Source organism: Canis lupus, chromosome 17 (genome assembly GCF_048164855.1).
Source record: "Canis lupus baileyi chromosome 17, mCanLup2.hap1, whole genome shotgun sequence".
Lineage (NCBI taxonomy): Eukaryota > Metazoa > Chordata > Mammalia > Carnivora > Canidae > Canis > Canis lupus.
The window spans coordinates 13,748,197-13,766,629 of record NC_132854.1 but is presented as its reverse complement, the minus strand read 5'-3'; the positions used below and the strand labels follow the sequence as shown (position 1 = coordinate 13,766,629).

At 41.0% G+C, this 18,433-nt stretch overlaps 1 protein-coding gene across 11 annotated transcripts in view; it reads left to right on the top strand.

The window, feature by feature from the left end:
• The window catches only part of MBNL2 (muscleblind like splicing regulator 2), a 161,857-nt gene that overhangs the window by 90,196 nt on the left and 53,228 nt on the right, over positions 1-18,433 (top strand). For all 11 annotated transcript variants that reach the window (XM_072782586.1, XM_072782583.1, XM_072782589.1 and 8 more), the window contains exon 3: positions 16,315-16,479. In XM_072782586.1, the coding sequence (XP_072638687.1) occupies positions 16,315-16,479 (165 nt within the window). The remainder of the gene's footprint in view (positions 1-16,314; positions 16,480-18,433) is intronic.

Below are 18,433 nucleotides of genomic sequence, written 5' to 3'. Positions count from 1 at the left end.
ATGCAGGGAGCCCGACGTGGGTCTCAATCCCGGGTCTCCAGGATCTCGCCCTGGGCTGAAGGCAGCGCTAAACCGCTGAGCCACCCGGGCTGTCCTGCATGCATAATTCTTAAGCTATAGTTTGATATATGTATAATCTAATTATCTCCCTGAAATCCAAGGGCCTCACCTCCTGATTTCAAAAGCTTGCAATCTCCTCATCAGAGGGTAGCCTCTGGGACTGTTAGTGGTCATCCTGCTGCTCTCATACACGGAGATGTGCTGAGAGTGGCCTAATTTGGTTGTCCCCTTCAATTATTAGTTTGATGTATTATAATTCAACCGTATTTATAAAATGTACTCTATCACTTTAATTGGATTTGTGAGAACATAATGATTTATGAAACGTTACGTAGATCCTTTTGGCTAATACTAGACTTAACTACTACTTATTACTATGGTTTCTTCCCTTTCTCTATTCATGTGTATATGCATTGCAAATCTACATATCTAGAGTTACTCAAAGATAGGAACAATTTATTTTTCATCTTTGTATTCACTTGGGCCTAGCATCATACCATGCATATAGTAGAAATCAATAATTTATATTCTTTTTTTTTAAAGGTTTTATTTATTTATGTTTGAGAGAGAGAGAGAGAGAGAGAGAGAAAGCATGAGTGGGGAGAGAGGCAGACGGGGAGGGAAAAGCGACTCCCTGCTGATCCCCAATGTGGGCCTTGATCCCAGGACCCTAGAATCATGACTTGACCCAAAGGATCCCCAATAATTAATATTCTTAGAGCATGGCAGTTTGGGAGTTGGGCTAAGTATGTTCAAATCTTACTAAGCTGTGTGACCTTGTGCAAATGACTTAACCTTTCTGAGCCTTGGTTTCCACATTTGCAAAAGGCGGATATAAATAAGACCTACTGCAGAGGCTTATTATGAATACCAAAAAGTTCATTCATTAAAGCACTTGCCATGCTGGGCATATCATAAGCATTCAATAAACATATATTTTTTATGATTATATGAACAAGTGAAAGAAGCACAGTGATGAAGAGCACTGGCTCAGGAGTCACACTGCCTGGGATGAACTCTGGGTTCTCTTACTACTTGTTTGACCTAGGACAAGATCATCAGTCTCCCCAGGTGTCAGTTCTCCCAACTAGCTATCACAAGGAGTTATTACTGGTACCTCCCTGTCTCATAGGTCTGTCTGTGACAATGCATGAGACACTTAGCACAGTGCCTGGCTAATATAATAAGTAGTCAATAATAATAAACCTACATTTGATAAATGTTACCAAGTATTATTAAATAAGTAATTATCTTTTTTAAAAAGCACAAAGTTCTCTAAATAATGGGTGGATTCAGTTTATACATAAATTTGACCAGCAGTTTCTGGACTCTCAGAAGCTTAAGTACCCAACCAATAGCATGGGGAACATTTGGGGTTCCCTGATAGAAAATACATCTTCCATAAATAGGTTTTGGGGAGGTCCTAAGAGGGAAAGGAAGAAATGTCATATTTCAGTGTTTGGCTAAATCTGACCAGAAGGGACCCCAGACTCTGAACATAGTTCTGCCCACTAGACCAAGGAGATGCTGTCCCTGAGCCCAAGAGTTCTGTCTCAAAGACTCTACCCTCCTAGGTACACTTTGGAGAAACATTCAGCAGCAAGAAGTCTGAGAAAACTTAGCAGGGCATCTGTCCCCTGAGGGTGGGTGACAGTGAGGGCAAACCCAGAAAGATGATCCTTAGTGGGTGTGTGGATGAGGAACAGTTGTTCCTAGTAGGCCACAGACCCCAGCCTGGGGGCAGAGTTTTCCGGATGCAGAGGCCAAGCAGAGCTCCAATCAGGGAAGGATCCTGAATGAAGACAAGTTCTTAGACCTTGAAATTGGAGGTGAAGAGAGAAGCCTCATGATACCCTAGAATATAAGAACTGGGACATCCAGTGGATGAATAAGGTCAAGAAGAAGGCAGAAAGTTGTAGCTTGGATCAGGATCACCATGTAGCCATCAATACTGGGGATACTGAGTCACTAGCAGCCAGGGGAAAGACCTGATCTCAGTACAGGATTTTTCTTAGGAGCCCAGGAAAGAATGAACAGGTAAGGGGCGGGCAGCCCAGGTGGCTCAGCAGTTTAGTGCCGCCTCCAGTCCAGGGCCTGATCCTGGAGACCCGGGATCAAGTCCCATGTCGGGCTCCCTGCATGGAGCCTGCTTCTCCCTCTGCCTGTGCCTCTGCCTCTCTTTCTCCTTCTCTCTGTGTGTCCCTCATGAATAAATAAATTAAAATTTTATTTAAAATAAACAGGTAAGGGGCACAGGAGGGTGGAATAACAGCAAACCTGAGCTGAACATAGCAGGCCCCTTCTCTGTACCCTCTTCTCTACCATTTTTCCTCAGCGCATCAAAGTGCCTCGCTTCATGGCTTCATGAGGGAGACCACAGAAATGCATATCGACCTTTGTCAAAGCAACTTCAAAACGTTGGCCAAATTTACACATTTTCTTTGACTTCCCTCCTGCTTCACTGAATGATTCTCCCTTCCCCCATCCCATGCAATTTTAATATCAAGGACAATTTTTATCAAGTCTTTCTCTGTAATCAGGATATAAAAATTATCCCAACATTTCTCTTTGAAAATGGATCTTCAGAGACTCAGTAGGCCTTTATGCATTACTAATGAGTTCTTTAGTGAAACATTTTGTCTTTTACTAAAATAAATCTCTCCTATTAAATCTTCCATATGAAAAATCTGATAGCATTTAAGCTGGCTAGTTTCATTTGTAGAAAAATCATTGTGCTTGTGAAGGGTTTAGGGGTTGTTCCAGTTTGGTTTTGATCAGGAAAGGGGATCTTCTTGCCTGATCTCGTGAAAAAAGTTAGAATACACATTCGCAGAACAAAATCTCTGTGTTAGGAGATAGCAGGGTCTTTTGCTGGCAAAGCCTCCAGTCTCACGGAATGCAACATTATCTTGCATTTCTTATGGGTCACTGTATTAGTTTCCTCAGGCTGCTATAACAAGAACTACAAACTGGGTGGCTTTAGAACAATAGAAATTTATTCTGTCACAGTTTTGGAGGCAAGAAGTCTGAAATTAAGGAACACCTGCACTGCCATACTCCCTCTGAAGACCTAAAGAACCATTTTTTTTCAAGGCCTCTCTCCCAGATTCTGGTCACTTCATACGTTCCTTGGCATAGAGATAGCCAACTTCTCCCTGTGTCTGTTCACATTATCTTCCTCCTGTACGAGTTTCTCTCTGTATCCGAATTTCTCCTTTTTATAAGGACACCAGTCTTACTGGGTTAAAACACACTCTAATGACCTCATCTGAACTTCAATGGCTCTGTAAAGACCCCATCTCCAAATAAAATCACATTCTAGGTACAGGGGCTTATCCTTCTGGGATGATAACATTGACCTTCCACTTCACCTCCCCAATATCCATTATCACAGAAGGCTGCTAATCCTGTTCTAAACACATCTTTCATATGTTGGGCCCAAAAAAAAAAAAAATTGTTAACCAAAGCTCTTCCACTGACTGCCAGTGGCAGTGGAGAGGGGGGACACATTTTTGTAACTTGGGACCAGAATTTAGTCCTGGCTGACTCTGACCTGGCCTTGGAAAGTAGCTTCAAATCCCTCTAGGCTTCATTTTCCTTACCTTTAAATTAGGGTGCCATATTACAGGAATGTTGTGAAGCTGTAATAAGATACTGTGTCTCAATAATGCTTTTCAAAGGTGTGATACAAATGTTCTTTTGGATTTCAAGTTTCTTAATAGTGGCTCTGCAGACAGCAGCCTTGGCGGCCAGGCTCTGCCATTACTACCTGTGTGACCCTGCGAGGTTAGTTACCCCATGTGCCTCCCATATTCCATATTCCATAAAATGAGAATATTAACAGTACCTCTGTTAAGATCTTTCATGGAAGATCAGAGTATAATCTACGAAAAGCACTCTGAGACTGCCTGGTACATGATACGTGCACCGTTACATAAGCCTTAGCTATTTTTGTTAAGGGTCGAACCACTTCTTAGTACCTTGTGCATAATTCCATCCCAGTTTCTGGCATAGAGCAGATGCTCCAAAAATGTTTGTTGAATGAATAAAGGAACAGAAGCATGTGCTCTGCCCTCAGGAGACAGAGGGATGAGCTTCCACACTTCTGCTATGTGGCTGTTCGGCTTCTCCTCCAGCAAGCAGTGGTACAGGCGGCAATGCCTACACCTTCCCAGGCAGTTTTTTCCTGAACAAAGTGCAGCTTGCTTCTGGGAGTCTAGTTTGCTGGCCAATCCCGTGCCACCAAGTCATGCAAACCAGCCTGAGAGAAGTGTTCTCTTCTTGTGTTGCTAAAAACGATGCACTCTTGAAAGGACACTCTGTCTTTCCATCTTCTTCCAGAGCTTCTTCACTCAGTCTTCCTCTTTTCCCTGGTATCTTTCCTAATCTTCCTCCCCTTGCTGCCCACCCCTTCCCCATGCTCCCATGCATTCCTCACCCACCCTTCTCTCACCTCCTTCTGGAAGCCTTCCCAGATCCAACACCAGCAGCTAGGGCACTCTGGCTTTGTCACAAGTATATTTATAATCAGGTGTGATGTGTAAAATATGTTAAAATAAATACCTCCCAGGTGGGCAGTGAGCAGTCAGATTGCACCAGAGCTAGGTCAGGGAGGCCCCCTGCTGTGCGAGATTTAACGCTTTGATTCCCAGGAGTGTATGTGGGTGTGGGGGGGTGTGTAGGATTCCAGGGAGTGGCTGGAGCGACCAGAGAAGTGAGGAAAACACCTGACGCTTGTGACAGCGGCTGTTTTCTAACTGGGATAGTACTTCCTGTCTTTTGATAAATGGCACAGCTGTACAGGACTGTCTCCCCTAAACATCAGCCATTAAGGTTCATGGCCTATCTGAGTCCCAATTCCAGGAACAACTTGGTGGGGGGGGGGGGGTAGGTGATTCACTGCTTGGTTTACAGATCAGACTGTAAAAGACTATATAATAACAGAAGATGTATAATAACATTTTATGTTTTCAGAGAGATGTCACAGTAGCCAGCTTCTGGAATTGCTAAACATCAATGAGAATAAAAATGGCAGCCGGTATTTACTGAGCATTTACTTTGTTCAGGTGCTGTGTGAAGACCTTTATGAGGAATTTAACTGCCACAGAGTGATTGTGGAGGAGTTTGGTTTGTTTTCATTTTCCAAATTGCCAACTCTTTCTCCCTACTCATCCCCCATTCCACATACAACCAACTAGATAATCGGTTGGAGATCTTGGCTTAACTGTGGAATGTACCTTCCTTTAAAGTCATCCCTGGCCCCTAAACTAGTTGGAGCTCCCTACAGTGTATCCACACGGCACCCTGAATTTCATCTCTCATGGCATTGGTCACTCACTCTTGTTTTAGTTGCCCATTTATTATCACAGGGCTTGGGGGGCACCTGGGTGGCTCAGTCGGTTAAGCATCCAACTCTTGATTTCAGCTCAGGGTCGTGAGATCCATGCCCATCTCAGAGCCTGCTTAAGATTCTCTCTGTCCCTCTCCCTCTGCTCTTCCCCCTGTTTGCTCTCTCTCTCTCTCTCTCTCTCTCAAAAAAAAAAATATATATATATATAATCACAGGGCATGGCACTTCAAAGTGGCTCAATAAGATTTGTCAACCAGAAGAAAGGACAATTATTTGATAATATGCATGGAGAGCCTTCTGTGTAAGTGTCTCTGTACTGTGAGCTTTGAGGAGAAGTATAATAAATAGACTAGAAACATGTGCCCTTCCCCACAGGAAAATTCTTACTGCTGTGATATTAATATTTCATAGAGCTTCTGTTTCACCCATGGCCATGGCAATACACACATCTATGAATGTGATGTTAGGAAATCTAGACACTCTGAAGTCAAAGAGCTGCTAAACTGGTTTTGTGTTATGTTGGTATTTTCTCACAATCCACACTCACCATGTACCCCTGCGACAAAAGACATTCACCTTCCAGCAGATAAAATAATTTTCAATTGAAGCGTCTGATGCCCAGAAATTAGTTTCTTTAAATCTCTTGTGAATGCAGGGGCAATTTTTGGTCTCACTGATTTCTCTCCATTGGCACATTTTCAGTTAACATCTCAACTGGAAAGACCGGTGAAAAAAGGGTGTGGCTCCTGAATTAGAACTGACAAACAGCTCTTTCCAATCACAAGACAAAAATGGTAGGAGAAACTAAAACTGAAGAGGCAACCAAAATCCATTTAAATATAAAGATTTAAACTTGCTTTGAAATGGCAAACTACAAACAACCCTCTTTGTCTTTCTTCCTTGATTATCAATTTTTATGCTTTGCCTACTTAAAATGGTCACAAAATTATGCCTTTTTAAAAAGATTTTATTTATTCATGAGAGACACACACACACAGAGAGGCAGTCTCCCTGAGGGGAGCCCGATGAGGGACTCAATCCCAGGACCCCAGAAGCACGAAAGAAGATGCTTAACCACTGAGCCACCCAGGCATCTCACAAAATTAGGTCTTAATGGCACTCACCAGCAGTGCTTTAAGGAATAAGGCAGTTCTCACAAGGAAGGAACAAACAAAACAAAAAAAGCAACCTACTGAATGGGAGAAGACGTTTGCAAATGATCTATCCAATAAGGGGTTACTATCCAAAACATATAAAGAACTTATACAATTTAGCACCAAAAATAATAACAATAATGATCCAATTTAAGAAATGGGCAGACGACCTGAATAGATATTTTTTCAATAGAAGACCTACAGATGGCCAACAGACACATGAAAAGATACTCAAGATCAATCATCATCAGGGAAGTGCAAATTAAAACCACAATGAGACATCACCTCACACCTGTCAGAATGGCTAAAATCAAAAGCACAAGAAACAACAGGTATTGGTTAGGATGTGGAGAAAAGGAATCCTCTTACACTGTTGGTGGGAATGCAAATTGGTGCCGCCACTGTGGAAAACAGTATAGAGGTTCCTAAAAAAACTAAAAATAGAATTACCATATGATCCAATAATTCTACTACTGGGTTTTTATCCAAAGCAAACAAAAACACAAATTTAAAAAGATATATGCACCTCTATGTTTGCTGCAGCATTATTTACAGTAGCCAAGATGTGGAAACAACTGAAGTGTCCATTGATAGATGAATAGCTAAAGATGTGGTATAGATATACAATGGAATATTCCTCAGCCATAAAAAAGAATGAAATCTTGCCTATCCCTGGTCCAATCTAGGCATGGACCTAGAGGGTATAATGCCAAGTAAAATAAGTCAGTCAGAGAAAGACAGATAGAATACAATTTCACTGATATGTGGAATTCAAGAAACATAACAAAGAGAGAAAGAAAAAAGGAGACAAACAAAAAAAACAGATTCTTAAATACAGAGAACAAATGTGGTTGCCAGTGCCAGGTGAAGGGGATGAAGAGTACACTTAACATGATGAGCACTGAGTATATATAGAATTGTTGAATCACTGTGTTGTACACTTGAAACTAATATAACACTGTATGTTAATTATCCTTCAATTTAAAAATTAAAAACCAAAAATTAAAAAAAAAAAGAAAAGAAAAGAAACAAGGAATGGGGCAGGTGCATTGGCATTTTGGTCCTGAGTCCCAAATCTATTCACAAAGCACTGGTGATGGCTCTAAGTTTCCCCCAGCCCTCTGTGGATAACAGATGGAGACCCAGAAGCATTTGAAGCACTATCTAAGGAAGGTAAAAACATTATCCATGGGGGAGGGCTCTGGACATCACCCTATACTCCAGGTGTAGCAGCAGAATGACACATAATGCCGGTTCCGGGGTTTTCTGGAAAGAAAAAGCAAACTAAACTACAGTTCCCACTATCACTTGAGCCAGTCATTCTCATCCACTCAATGTGATTGAGACTTCCTCCTCTCCCACCTCCCCGAACTCATAGCTGTGCAGTCGTTGGCGGTGGGTAAAATTGGAGGTGTTGGTAACTGCCTATCAGCATTTGTGATTTTTTTCCTAGTTTCCCCATCTGGCCACTTCTCCAGTCTTCCTAAGATCTTCCCACACGTTTCCTCCATACCATGGGAGTGAGGGATAAAGGAACACTCTCCAGAAAAGAGAAAATCAGATCGTAAATATGCCCTTTTTAATCTGCCTTTAATAAGTACAGTATTTTTATGCTTTTTACCCAAAGAGTATTACATACATAGACTATAAAAGATAAGCTATAATATAAATTGAGCTAAATTACTAATAAAGAGAAAGTGCTTATTTTAAATTCATACATCGTATTGATGATCCGGGCAACTGTTATTTTGATGGAAGTTCTGGTTATCATTTTCTTGTAGCAATTCCCCGAATTCAGTTTCCTCTAATTCCAAAGTCCTTCTGTGGTTGTATTTTATTTGCTCTATTATGTAGTTGGAACTAATAATACAAGGAGCTCATGTGGTTCAATTAGTTTATTTAAATTCAAAAGAAGCTTAAAAGCCTAATCTGTCACTTGCCTTAGAGTACAGCTATATTAGCTGCATAGTTAATGTTATAAATTAGGCCCTGATGTGAATAACCATTTTATTCCCCTACACTTTTACTTGCCCATATCCTTCCGGAAATGTGCTGCAGGAGGAAGAGAAGGCTCAGGCCAAATGTTAAACGCAGGCTTTTGCCACCTGACTTAGACCCATTAAAATGATAGACCAGTACAAATCTGCTCACCTGGTCAAATCAAGGCTTTTATTCCTTACCCCCCACCCAACTTGGAAAAAACTTGAGAGTTCCTGAAACCATAGGCTGTGACTCTGCCAGCCAGTTCAGTCCCTTAGAAATGTCTGCTGGATGACTTGGATGTCATGAAGACCAAAATGGTGGTCTGTTTGATTGAATTTCTCACTTTCAAGCTGTGTACGCTGTAGGTACTTAATAAATCCTCCTAGACTTAATCAATTTTGACTTAATTCACCATTCTGCCGGCATGCCTCATGCCTGGTGTGTCACGTAGACTTCTCAACTATTCTCCCAACATGCCGAGGCTGTTGCCAAGTAAGTCCCAAATGTCTCTCTGTACTGTAACTATTGGTATGTGGAGCTTTCCCCTTTTACTAGATTAGGAACATTCAAGGGGAAAAGGATGTGGAATAGATGATGTGTAGCACATTACTATGTTTTCCGAGCACCTTTTGCTGCCTCTTGAGCTGTCACAACCACAGAGGGAGCTGAGATAGGGGAATATGATTGCCCCCATTTGACAGATGAGAGAATTGAGATAAGGACCATTATAATGATTTGTAAAAGTTCGTATAAGTATTTGGGGATGAAGCCACAACTAGAATTCCAGGATTTTCCCATTGTGTAATGCCTGTTTGCTTTAAATTCTGGATGAGTCATGCCATGTTAATCAGCCCTGGCAAGTTTCGGCAGGAGAAATATCAAAGTGAAAGAGATCTGAGGCTCTTCTGAAGAGAGGAATGGCCAGTGTTGGTGCTGATCGTGAGATCAAGAGTAACAGAGGGTTAAAGAGCTTCCTACCTCCTGGAAGCACAGGGATAGACACTGAACTAGGATTAGAGAGGTAGTTTTTAATACCACTTATTTTTCTCTATCATGTAGCAAAGACATTGGTTAGTAGTAGTAATGATGAGGATGCTAAGAGTAAAAATACCAAATCCTACAGAAGGCTTACAGTGTGCCAGAAACTGTTCCAACACTTCATGTGCATGAGCTCTTCATCTTTACCAGGAGTCTAGAGGTAGGAACTATTGTGGTTCCCATGTTCCAGATGTGGCAACCAGACGCCACCAGGCCCCATGGCAAGAACAGCAAAGCTGGAATTGGAGCCAAAGTCCTAGTTCAAACTGCTTCTCCAAGAGAGGTTCCAAGACAGAACAGGTCTCAGGAATGTATGTCTGGGACGAGAATCGATCCTCACATCAGGATTTCGTTAAGCTGGTCTCACACACATGGAATGCAGAGGAATCTGAGAGCCTCTTCCATGGCCCACTTTGGGGTGCAAGGCAGATTCCTGGACTCAAGCATTCCCTGCAGGCCACTTTCAGAGCACATATATCTGCTCTCCATCACCAGAGTCGGCACCTGCCCTGCCGCAGCTTGGCCTGCTCGCTCCAAAACACTATCACATCCTAAGAGCAGCGAGTGGCCAAGACCCAACTGGAACAGGCAGAGTTCAGGAGGTCAGACAGTCACCCTGAACCTCAACTGGAAATATTCTCCTCCAGAAGGACCTTTGTAGAGTCTGTTGATCAATGAGTCAGCCCCCACCAAGACACAATTCAAATTATCCCGAAGTGATACATACAGCAGGGGCCTATTAACTGTTTGAGTTGTACATCCTATAAAATCCATAGCTTTTCCCATGGAAAACAAATGGAATGTATTCCTTTAGCTATTCCTGTGGGCAAGAACTCCTATTGTTAATCCCTTTAACAATCCCCCAATTAATCTGTTTTCTTTTCAGCTTCCATATTTTAATTGACTTTTTCAATTAGGAGCATACTAGAAAAAGATTCTAAAAATTGCTTGTTTTAAAATAAGCATTTAGAAAATCTCATTTTCCAGTTATGCTTTCTTCCCCTCACACCGACCTGATTCTGAAATCTTTTCTTAGCCAGGACTGGCTGCATTTATCCGATCCCACGCCATGTAATGCAAGGCCGTGTAATTCTGATAGCTCCAATCTGTTGTTCGGCCAACTACAGATTACAGTGTAGCATCTTTCCACATTCTGGTGAGAATCAGCATGGGTGCTCTGTATTCAGATCTTCCATGGTCACTTTAATAAACTTGATTCGGGACTCCTGGGTGGCTCAATGGTTAAGCATCTGCTTTTGGCTCAGGTCCTGGGATCGAGTCCTGCATTGGGCTCCCTGCTCATCGGGAAGCCTGCTTTTCCCTTGCCTCTGTGTCTCTCATGAATAAATAAATAAAATCTTAAAAGATAATAATAAAATAAACTCAGTTCGTCTTGAAATGCTCACTTCTAACCATCTTCCCTAATCTAAATATTCCTGAGATAGAGATTATTTTTGAAGGTAGAATAAACTGCAGAAATTCTATTAGACTCCATAAGAATTCTGCATTTGTTTTTAAATAAGTAGTCTCCACATAATGCAAACTATCATAAAAGTAGAGAAAGTAATAAATAGAAGTAGCATAAAGCCTAGTAATCAGGGTGCAGTTTTGCATGTAATTAGTGTAAGACTAGGCTCTGCTCCTGCTGAAAAATGCTATGGCAATAGGTTCAAACCCTATTTGGCTCCAGTCTGCTACCTGTTTCCTGTCTTCTCGCACCTGCTCCGACCCACACCCCCTTCCATCCTCCAGCCTTGGGAAACTTGATAAGCTTGTCCCCGGATGGTACAATCACCTAGCACATTCTCCTCTCACATTCTCTTCCTCTCATTCTCACTTTGTATTCTCTCCCCTACACACACACACACACACACACACACACACTTGGGCACCAATCGCTCTCTGCCTTGCCACGTTCCTTCTTATCCTTTAGGTCCCAGTTTAAATGTCACTTCTTCAGCTCCCATCCCTGACCCACCAGTTTCAATTTTGACCATCTTCCACCACTCTCTCTCAGCATTCTACTCAGAACACATATCACAATTTATAATTATACATTTGCTTACTTCTTTTTTTAGATTCAAATTCATTTCGTTAACATGTAATGTATTATTGGTTTCAGAGGTAGAGTTCAGTGATTCGTCAGTTTGTATAACACCCAGTGCTCATTATATCACATGCCCTCCTTCATGCCCATCACCCAGTTATCCCATCCTCCACCTTCCCTCCCCTCCAGTGACCCTCAGTTTGTTTCCTATGATTAAGAGTCTCTTACGGTTTGTCTCCCACTCTGATTTCAGTCTCGTTTTATTTTTTCTTCTCTTATACATTTATCTGTGTCATTATTTGGTTAACACACATCTTTAGCACTAGACTGCAGGCTTTCAGGAAGGTAGGCAGCATGTCTTCTGTTTGCTTGGCTTTGGCTAAATAGCTCTTGTCACAATGCCTGGCACATACCTAGTGAGAGCTCAGTAAATGTTGAATGAGTGAGCGAATGAGTACTAGCCTGGAAGTACACCGAGAACTATGGGGAATGTGATCCAGACAACTGGTTGCTTCTATACCACCACAGAGGCGGGCAGAGCACCTGAATGTCTCAGGAGCTTTGATCCCCACACTGCCTGTTCAGATGGGCCCATCTGCCTGCCTTTGCCTGGGCTCCAGTGTTTGATTTCCATAAGACTCTCCACATGGACTTCGCCAATGGCGCCCTCCCATCTCTATCCCACAGAAACTGTGCCGTCCCCTTCTCTAGAGCCTGGACCCTACTTTTCTAACTTCCCCAGACACAGGGTTCAACCAAGAACTAAGAGAGGGAGAGTTGAAATAAAACAAAATCAATCCTAGAGGCCACAGGAAGACTTTTCTGAGACATTTTTATCTTTATTTCTTGAACTAAAATCGGGAAACACTACTTTTGATGCTGCTCTTGTGTTTTACAATGATATACAAAGATGCTTTACATTTGTGCACGCTGCCCTCTCCCATTCGGTTATGACAACTTGCTATGATAATCAGCAGTTTTGTGCAATGATGCATATCCTGACAAATCTTACGCCTTAACAAAACTTCCTTACAAATTGTTTACTGTGTCAAATAGCTTGTTATATTTTGACAGTTGCTTTTCCTTTAGGATTTTAGAATCCTGTAGGATCCTTTACTAAAATTCGGCCTAGATTTTCCCAGTTCTTGAATTAGTATTCAAGACACATCCATGGTGCAACACACTTCACAATATTAATACTAGATTGAACTACAGTGCAGGGCTGTGCACTTATTTTTTATTTTATTTTTTTTTTAAGATTTTATTTATTTGAGAGAGAGAAGGCAAGGCAGCAAGAGCATGAGTGTGGAGGGGCAAAGGGAGAGGAAGAAGCAGGCTCCCTACAGGGAGCCTGATGTGGGCCTCAATCCCAGGACCCCGGGATCATGACCTGAGCCACCCAGGCGCGCCAGGGCTTTTTCTTTAAATGTGAGTACTTGCAGAAATACCCCAGAGAACTGAAAATAATTTTAAATATACAATACTTGAATAAGTATAATTAAGTAGCTTTCATCATGTTTTGAAACAAAACTGTTTTATGGAAGAACCAAGAAGACAGTCAGAATACAACTAAATTTGTGATCTGTACTTCCTGTAAACAAAATGTCATATACAAATATTTTCTCCTTCTTTGGTAATATTAACAACATTGCTCAATGCTGACTATATACCAGGCATATGTACCTCTAAAGCTTATGCATACATTAATTCATTGACTACTACAACAGCCCTTAGAGGAAAACACAATTGTTTTTATTGTACAGATTAAAAAAAAACAAAACCTGATGCACGAGAAATGCAAGTAGTTTGCTCACAGTTACACAGATAGGAAAGAGCAGAACTAAATTATGTGCCCAGGAGTCTGCCTCCAGAGCCTGTGAACGTAAACATTTCTCTGTCCTCCTACAAAAGGATAGATGCAGGCAAATAATCTTTTTCCATTTCCAAACTCTCATGTGTTTTACTATATTTTAAACTGTATTATGCATCCTTATTATTATGAAATATAAGTGCACCCATTTTATTTTATCAAGGATGACACTAGATTTTTATCTTTTCTAGATTTTAGCTATTGCTAATTAATAGCTTCATGTAGTGATGTCATTGAGTCAGGTAGACATGAATTTAGAATCCAGCTCTTCCACCTACAAATTATATGACCTCGGAAAAATTCCTTAATATTTCTGAGCCCATTTGCTATTTTATAAGATAGGGACCATTATAGCTGTTGTAAGGGGAAAATGAGATAACCATGTATAGATTGTCTCCAACATGGGTGATCAATAATATGCCTTAGTCTGAGTGTGTAAGTAAGAACACTGGGAAATTGCATTAATTCCCATGAAAAAAGAAGGTTCCATCAATAAATTAGTAATTCAGTGCTGTAAATCATGTTCTCTTGGCTGAAAATAGTTTATACAGTTCCTTAAGTGTCCCTGTTGTATCAAGAGATCATAGCATTTACAAGAAAACCATATTTTTCTAGCCTAATCGAAATTTGTACATGTAGCTACAAAGGATTACATTAGAAGACTAGTGAATCAAAGGGACAGTTATATGAATGAGCAAAATTGAAGAGCCAAACTGGTAGAAATGTGGACATTTCACAAAGTCAATCACCATTTTATGGTATTCTCCTTTCCCAAATGCCCTCATTAGGACCAGTCATATGTTTGTGCACACAGGCCTATAAGGTATCTTGTTTCCTTGAGCCTTTCTGGGTGTCAGCCTCCAGGTGAAGTGACTGTGCCTTGAGTGTGGATTGACGTTGTCAGAGAGAAGTCTGGGGTGCATATCTTCTGTACAAGAAATATCATTCTGTTTAATCCTCTCCTACCCCTGCTGATGGGCAGTAGCTATGTGTTGTATCCCATGAACCACCTCCCATCCTGGATGATAAGAGTGTATTTGGGCACTTGGCATACAGGCAGCACTCTAGAGACTGATCACACACCTGTGTTGTGGGAGCTAGCCCAGTGCAAATCCTTCGTGGAGATTCAATTTTTGCAAAGTCAGCAATTGTCAAGGGGGGACATCACAAAACAAAGAGCAAAAGAAAGTCAGGATAAAAACTATCCCCCCAAAATTGTGGAGAAAAGTAGATGGAGAGAGAAAAAGATGGATTCCTGGGTCTCTTTGATTTAGATTATTTTTCACTGTAGATCCAGTTTACCTGTGTCTTTATGAGAGACCTTGCAATAGTTGACCTGGGATGGCTGTTTCACACATAGGAAGCTGCATGATGCATTCACAATATGAGCTTGAGACTAAGGAGACATACTGCCATATAACTATTGTTACAGAATTTCATTAGCAGAAATGGTACCAATTCCTTCTGATGTCCTCGGTACCTGCCCATGTCCTACCTATGGAGGGTGACACAATCTCTAATGCTAATAGTAGAGCCTCAGGACAGCATCAGTTTATGAGCCCACACCACCAGAACTAAGCCTGCCACTGACATCTGCCCTTCTCCACGGTGGTGGGGGAAGGTTCACACGGGATAGGGAGCCTACACTGCCAAAAGTGCAGCTGAAATTAGCAGGAAACGGAGTGAGAACTCCAGATGTTTAGAATTAGGATGACTATAAACAAATTTGTTTCCCCAGATCCACCAAGCTTGGCATTTAAAATTATTTTTATAACTGGTAAACAAACCCATATTCTCTTTTCTTGGTTGCAAATAGACTAATTCTTTAGGGAATGATAATACTCACACTGGTTAGCACAGTTTGCTCTTCTTTCTCCAGAAACTGCATAATTCACACATCAACATGTTTCTCTCGACTGGTAATTCTGAAAACTTGGGAATTCAGTATGAAAGCTACATATGCAATTACTCTTCAAGGCTGGTTTTATGCACACCTGTCACCTAATTTTTTTTTTTTTTTTGCTGTGCCAACTTTAACGTCAACATGTTACATTAGCCATAAACACTCTTAACTGTGTCATATTGTGGCATTAAATTTGATACTACTGTCATAGGAGTGGGGCAGGGACATGGGGTAACAGCTTTTGGGCACCAAAATAATTAGCTGCAGGTAATTATCTGAGTATATGCCTGGAATTTTTCACTAATGCTTCTATTACTAAGAAATACCCACTCCTATGTGACCATTGCCTCTTCTTCAGTGATTTGAATTAGGGATATCTTCAGCCAATCCAGAACATGGATCTCAAGAAGTTCTTATTACTCTCCCCACTAGCACAAATTAGCACAAATTTGGCACCTAATTATTTATATTTGGTCATCACTCCAGCACACACAAACCCCCATAGGGCAACTTCAAGAACTGCTTTTGGTAAGTCCCAACAAATATGCTCCTCTGGTTGCCTTCTATACTGCCGAGGAGAGGGGTCTCCCTTTACTCCTAGCACTCACATTTCTTTAGAGTCTGTTGTCAGAGTTGGAATCCATCAGAAAAAACAACAGCAAAAGAATCTCAGGACACTTATCTGCTGAACAGGTTTGAGCAAGGGTGATAATCATCTGATGCCTGATTCATTCTGTGTATGTCCCAAGTCTGTTGTATGTTCCAATGTGAGCACCTGTGTGCACGTGCACAGGCACACTCACACGCAGGGGATCCTTGCCTTTGTATACATGAAGCAGTTGTGAAATGGTTGATAATAGATGAAAGCTACTCTTAACAGCCCTAAAAATCAAAACATTCATTTTACAGGGCCGTTGTTCAAGAGAGAACTGCAAGTATCTTCATCCTCCAACACATTTAAAAACTCAACTAGAAATTAATGGGAGGAACAATTTGATCCAGCAAAAAACTGCTGCAGCGATGCTTGCCCAGCAGATGCAATTTATGTTTCCAGGAACCCCACTTCATCCAGTGGTGAGTACATCACATCTAATGATGGGCTTGATGATTCAAGTGTTGGTACAGGCAGTGCCACTTTGACCTAAAATGGCCTCCCTCGACTCTTGTCTCTGGTCACAATGAAAGCAAATAGCATTGTAAGCTAAATGGATGCTGAAAATTGGGTTTTTGAAATTATTTAAATGGATAAAATGTGTTGGGGGAAACAGTAGGCAAAGAATTTCTAAGCGGTGTCTGGGAAATCTGTGTCCTTCCAACTCTTGCTCACCAGTAAACTCCACATTGGGACCATCTCAGAATGGAAAGTGTTCTCCATTTTCGTCTAGAGCATGAAGTGATGATCTATGTAAAGGAGAGACTTCGATGCCGAATATGTTGTTGGCAACCTAGCAGATTGACTATTTCGTTCAATGGCATCGTTTTAAGGATGAGCAAAGGGAGAAACCGGAGAAGTTAAATGACTTACTCAATGTCATGTAGCTCATAAGCAGTGGGGTGGGCACTGGGACTCAGACATTCTGAGTGAGAAGCTTTCTGCAGTCTACTCCTCCAAGAACCCCGCGGGCACCCCCCGGAGAAGGCTGCCTTAGCCACCAGGCCACCAAAGGGTGTTTCAGCTGTGACCAGGACCACAAGATCAAATGCCCAAGGGAGTTCCATCTTCGAATATATATTGTGTAATATTTTCTCTTTGATTTCAGTGTTTGAAAGTACTTCCTTAAAGGTCTGGAAATTGTTTTAGGAATGAGGCCCTGGGGGAAAGGAGTGCATTTGGCTTCAGTGGGTTTTCATTTACATTTGTGAATTATTTGTTAAAAACAAGCTAATTAAAAAAAACACACACACACAAAGCCAGTAAAGTGAGCGAAATTTGCTTTTATAAAGAAGTACATACACAAAAGACTATTGTTTAAAAATTAGTCTTTATTGTGTGAAAAGTCTATGTTATTGAAAAGTGCTGAATTAAAAAGGATAGCTACCCTAGAGACGTACTTTCTTAAGTGTGTGATGAGATGGAGAGGGTGGGAACGGTCCTGGAAGACCGAGTGAATCAGGGAAGATTGTTAGCAGCTCTGCTTGTCTCCAGGTTTCTGCTCAGGAATGGTGACACAAAGTAGCCAGGACCCAGCTCTGCCCAGGGAGGGGGAAAAAGTGCCAGGTGCTGGGGACTTCAACATAAATGAAATACAGTCTTTTGGAATTAGACAGTCATGAGACAGGCAAAACAAGATTAAGGCACAGGGAATTATGGTTTTGAATGCGGCAGGAAATACTGCTTGGAGAAGGTCCCAAATAAGTATATCTCAAAGAGTGAGTATATCTCAAAGGATGAGTATATCCCAAAGGATGTGAATCAGGCTGAGCCTCAATATAAGGACAGCATAGACAGAGTTATGAGTACATTTAACATCAAATATAGGCATTTAAGTGGATCTGTTTAGAACCGGATACATGTATAATTTATGGCTCTCTATTGATATACACATATAAATTATTTTATTAAATTACCTAAAGCTAAAATAATTTAGTTATCCACATTAAATAGTGTCTGTAGGAATGAATTTAGAACCACCAAGGTCAACATAGTAGCACTGCATTCTGTGTCTGTGTCATTCATTTTAATCATTCATTTTTTATTTATTTAGAATTTATAAAGATTGACCGTGGCACCTAAAAATGGCAAATGTTAATAAGAAAATTCCATTCCTGTTGTTAAATAAGTTGAATTTCTTTTTGAAAGTTATGTTTATGTATTGTCTCAAATATTAATTAGAAGTTAATAACCATGATTTGCCTGTGGAAAAAGGAATATTACATTTAAATATTTCAATAAAAGTTTTTAAGTACTAATAAGTCCCTGAATAAAAAGTGTGATAAACTTAAAAATCACGAACTCTACAAACAAATAACTTCAGTCTCAGGAATGAATTGGTGGCCTAGTATAGCATAACAGGCCAAATAATGGTCC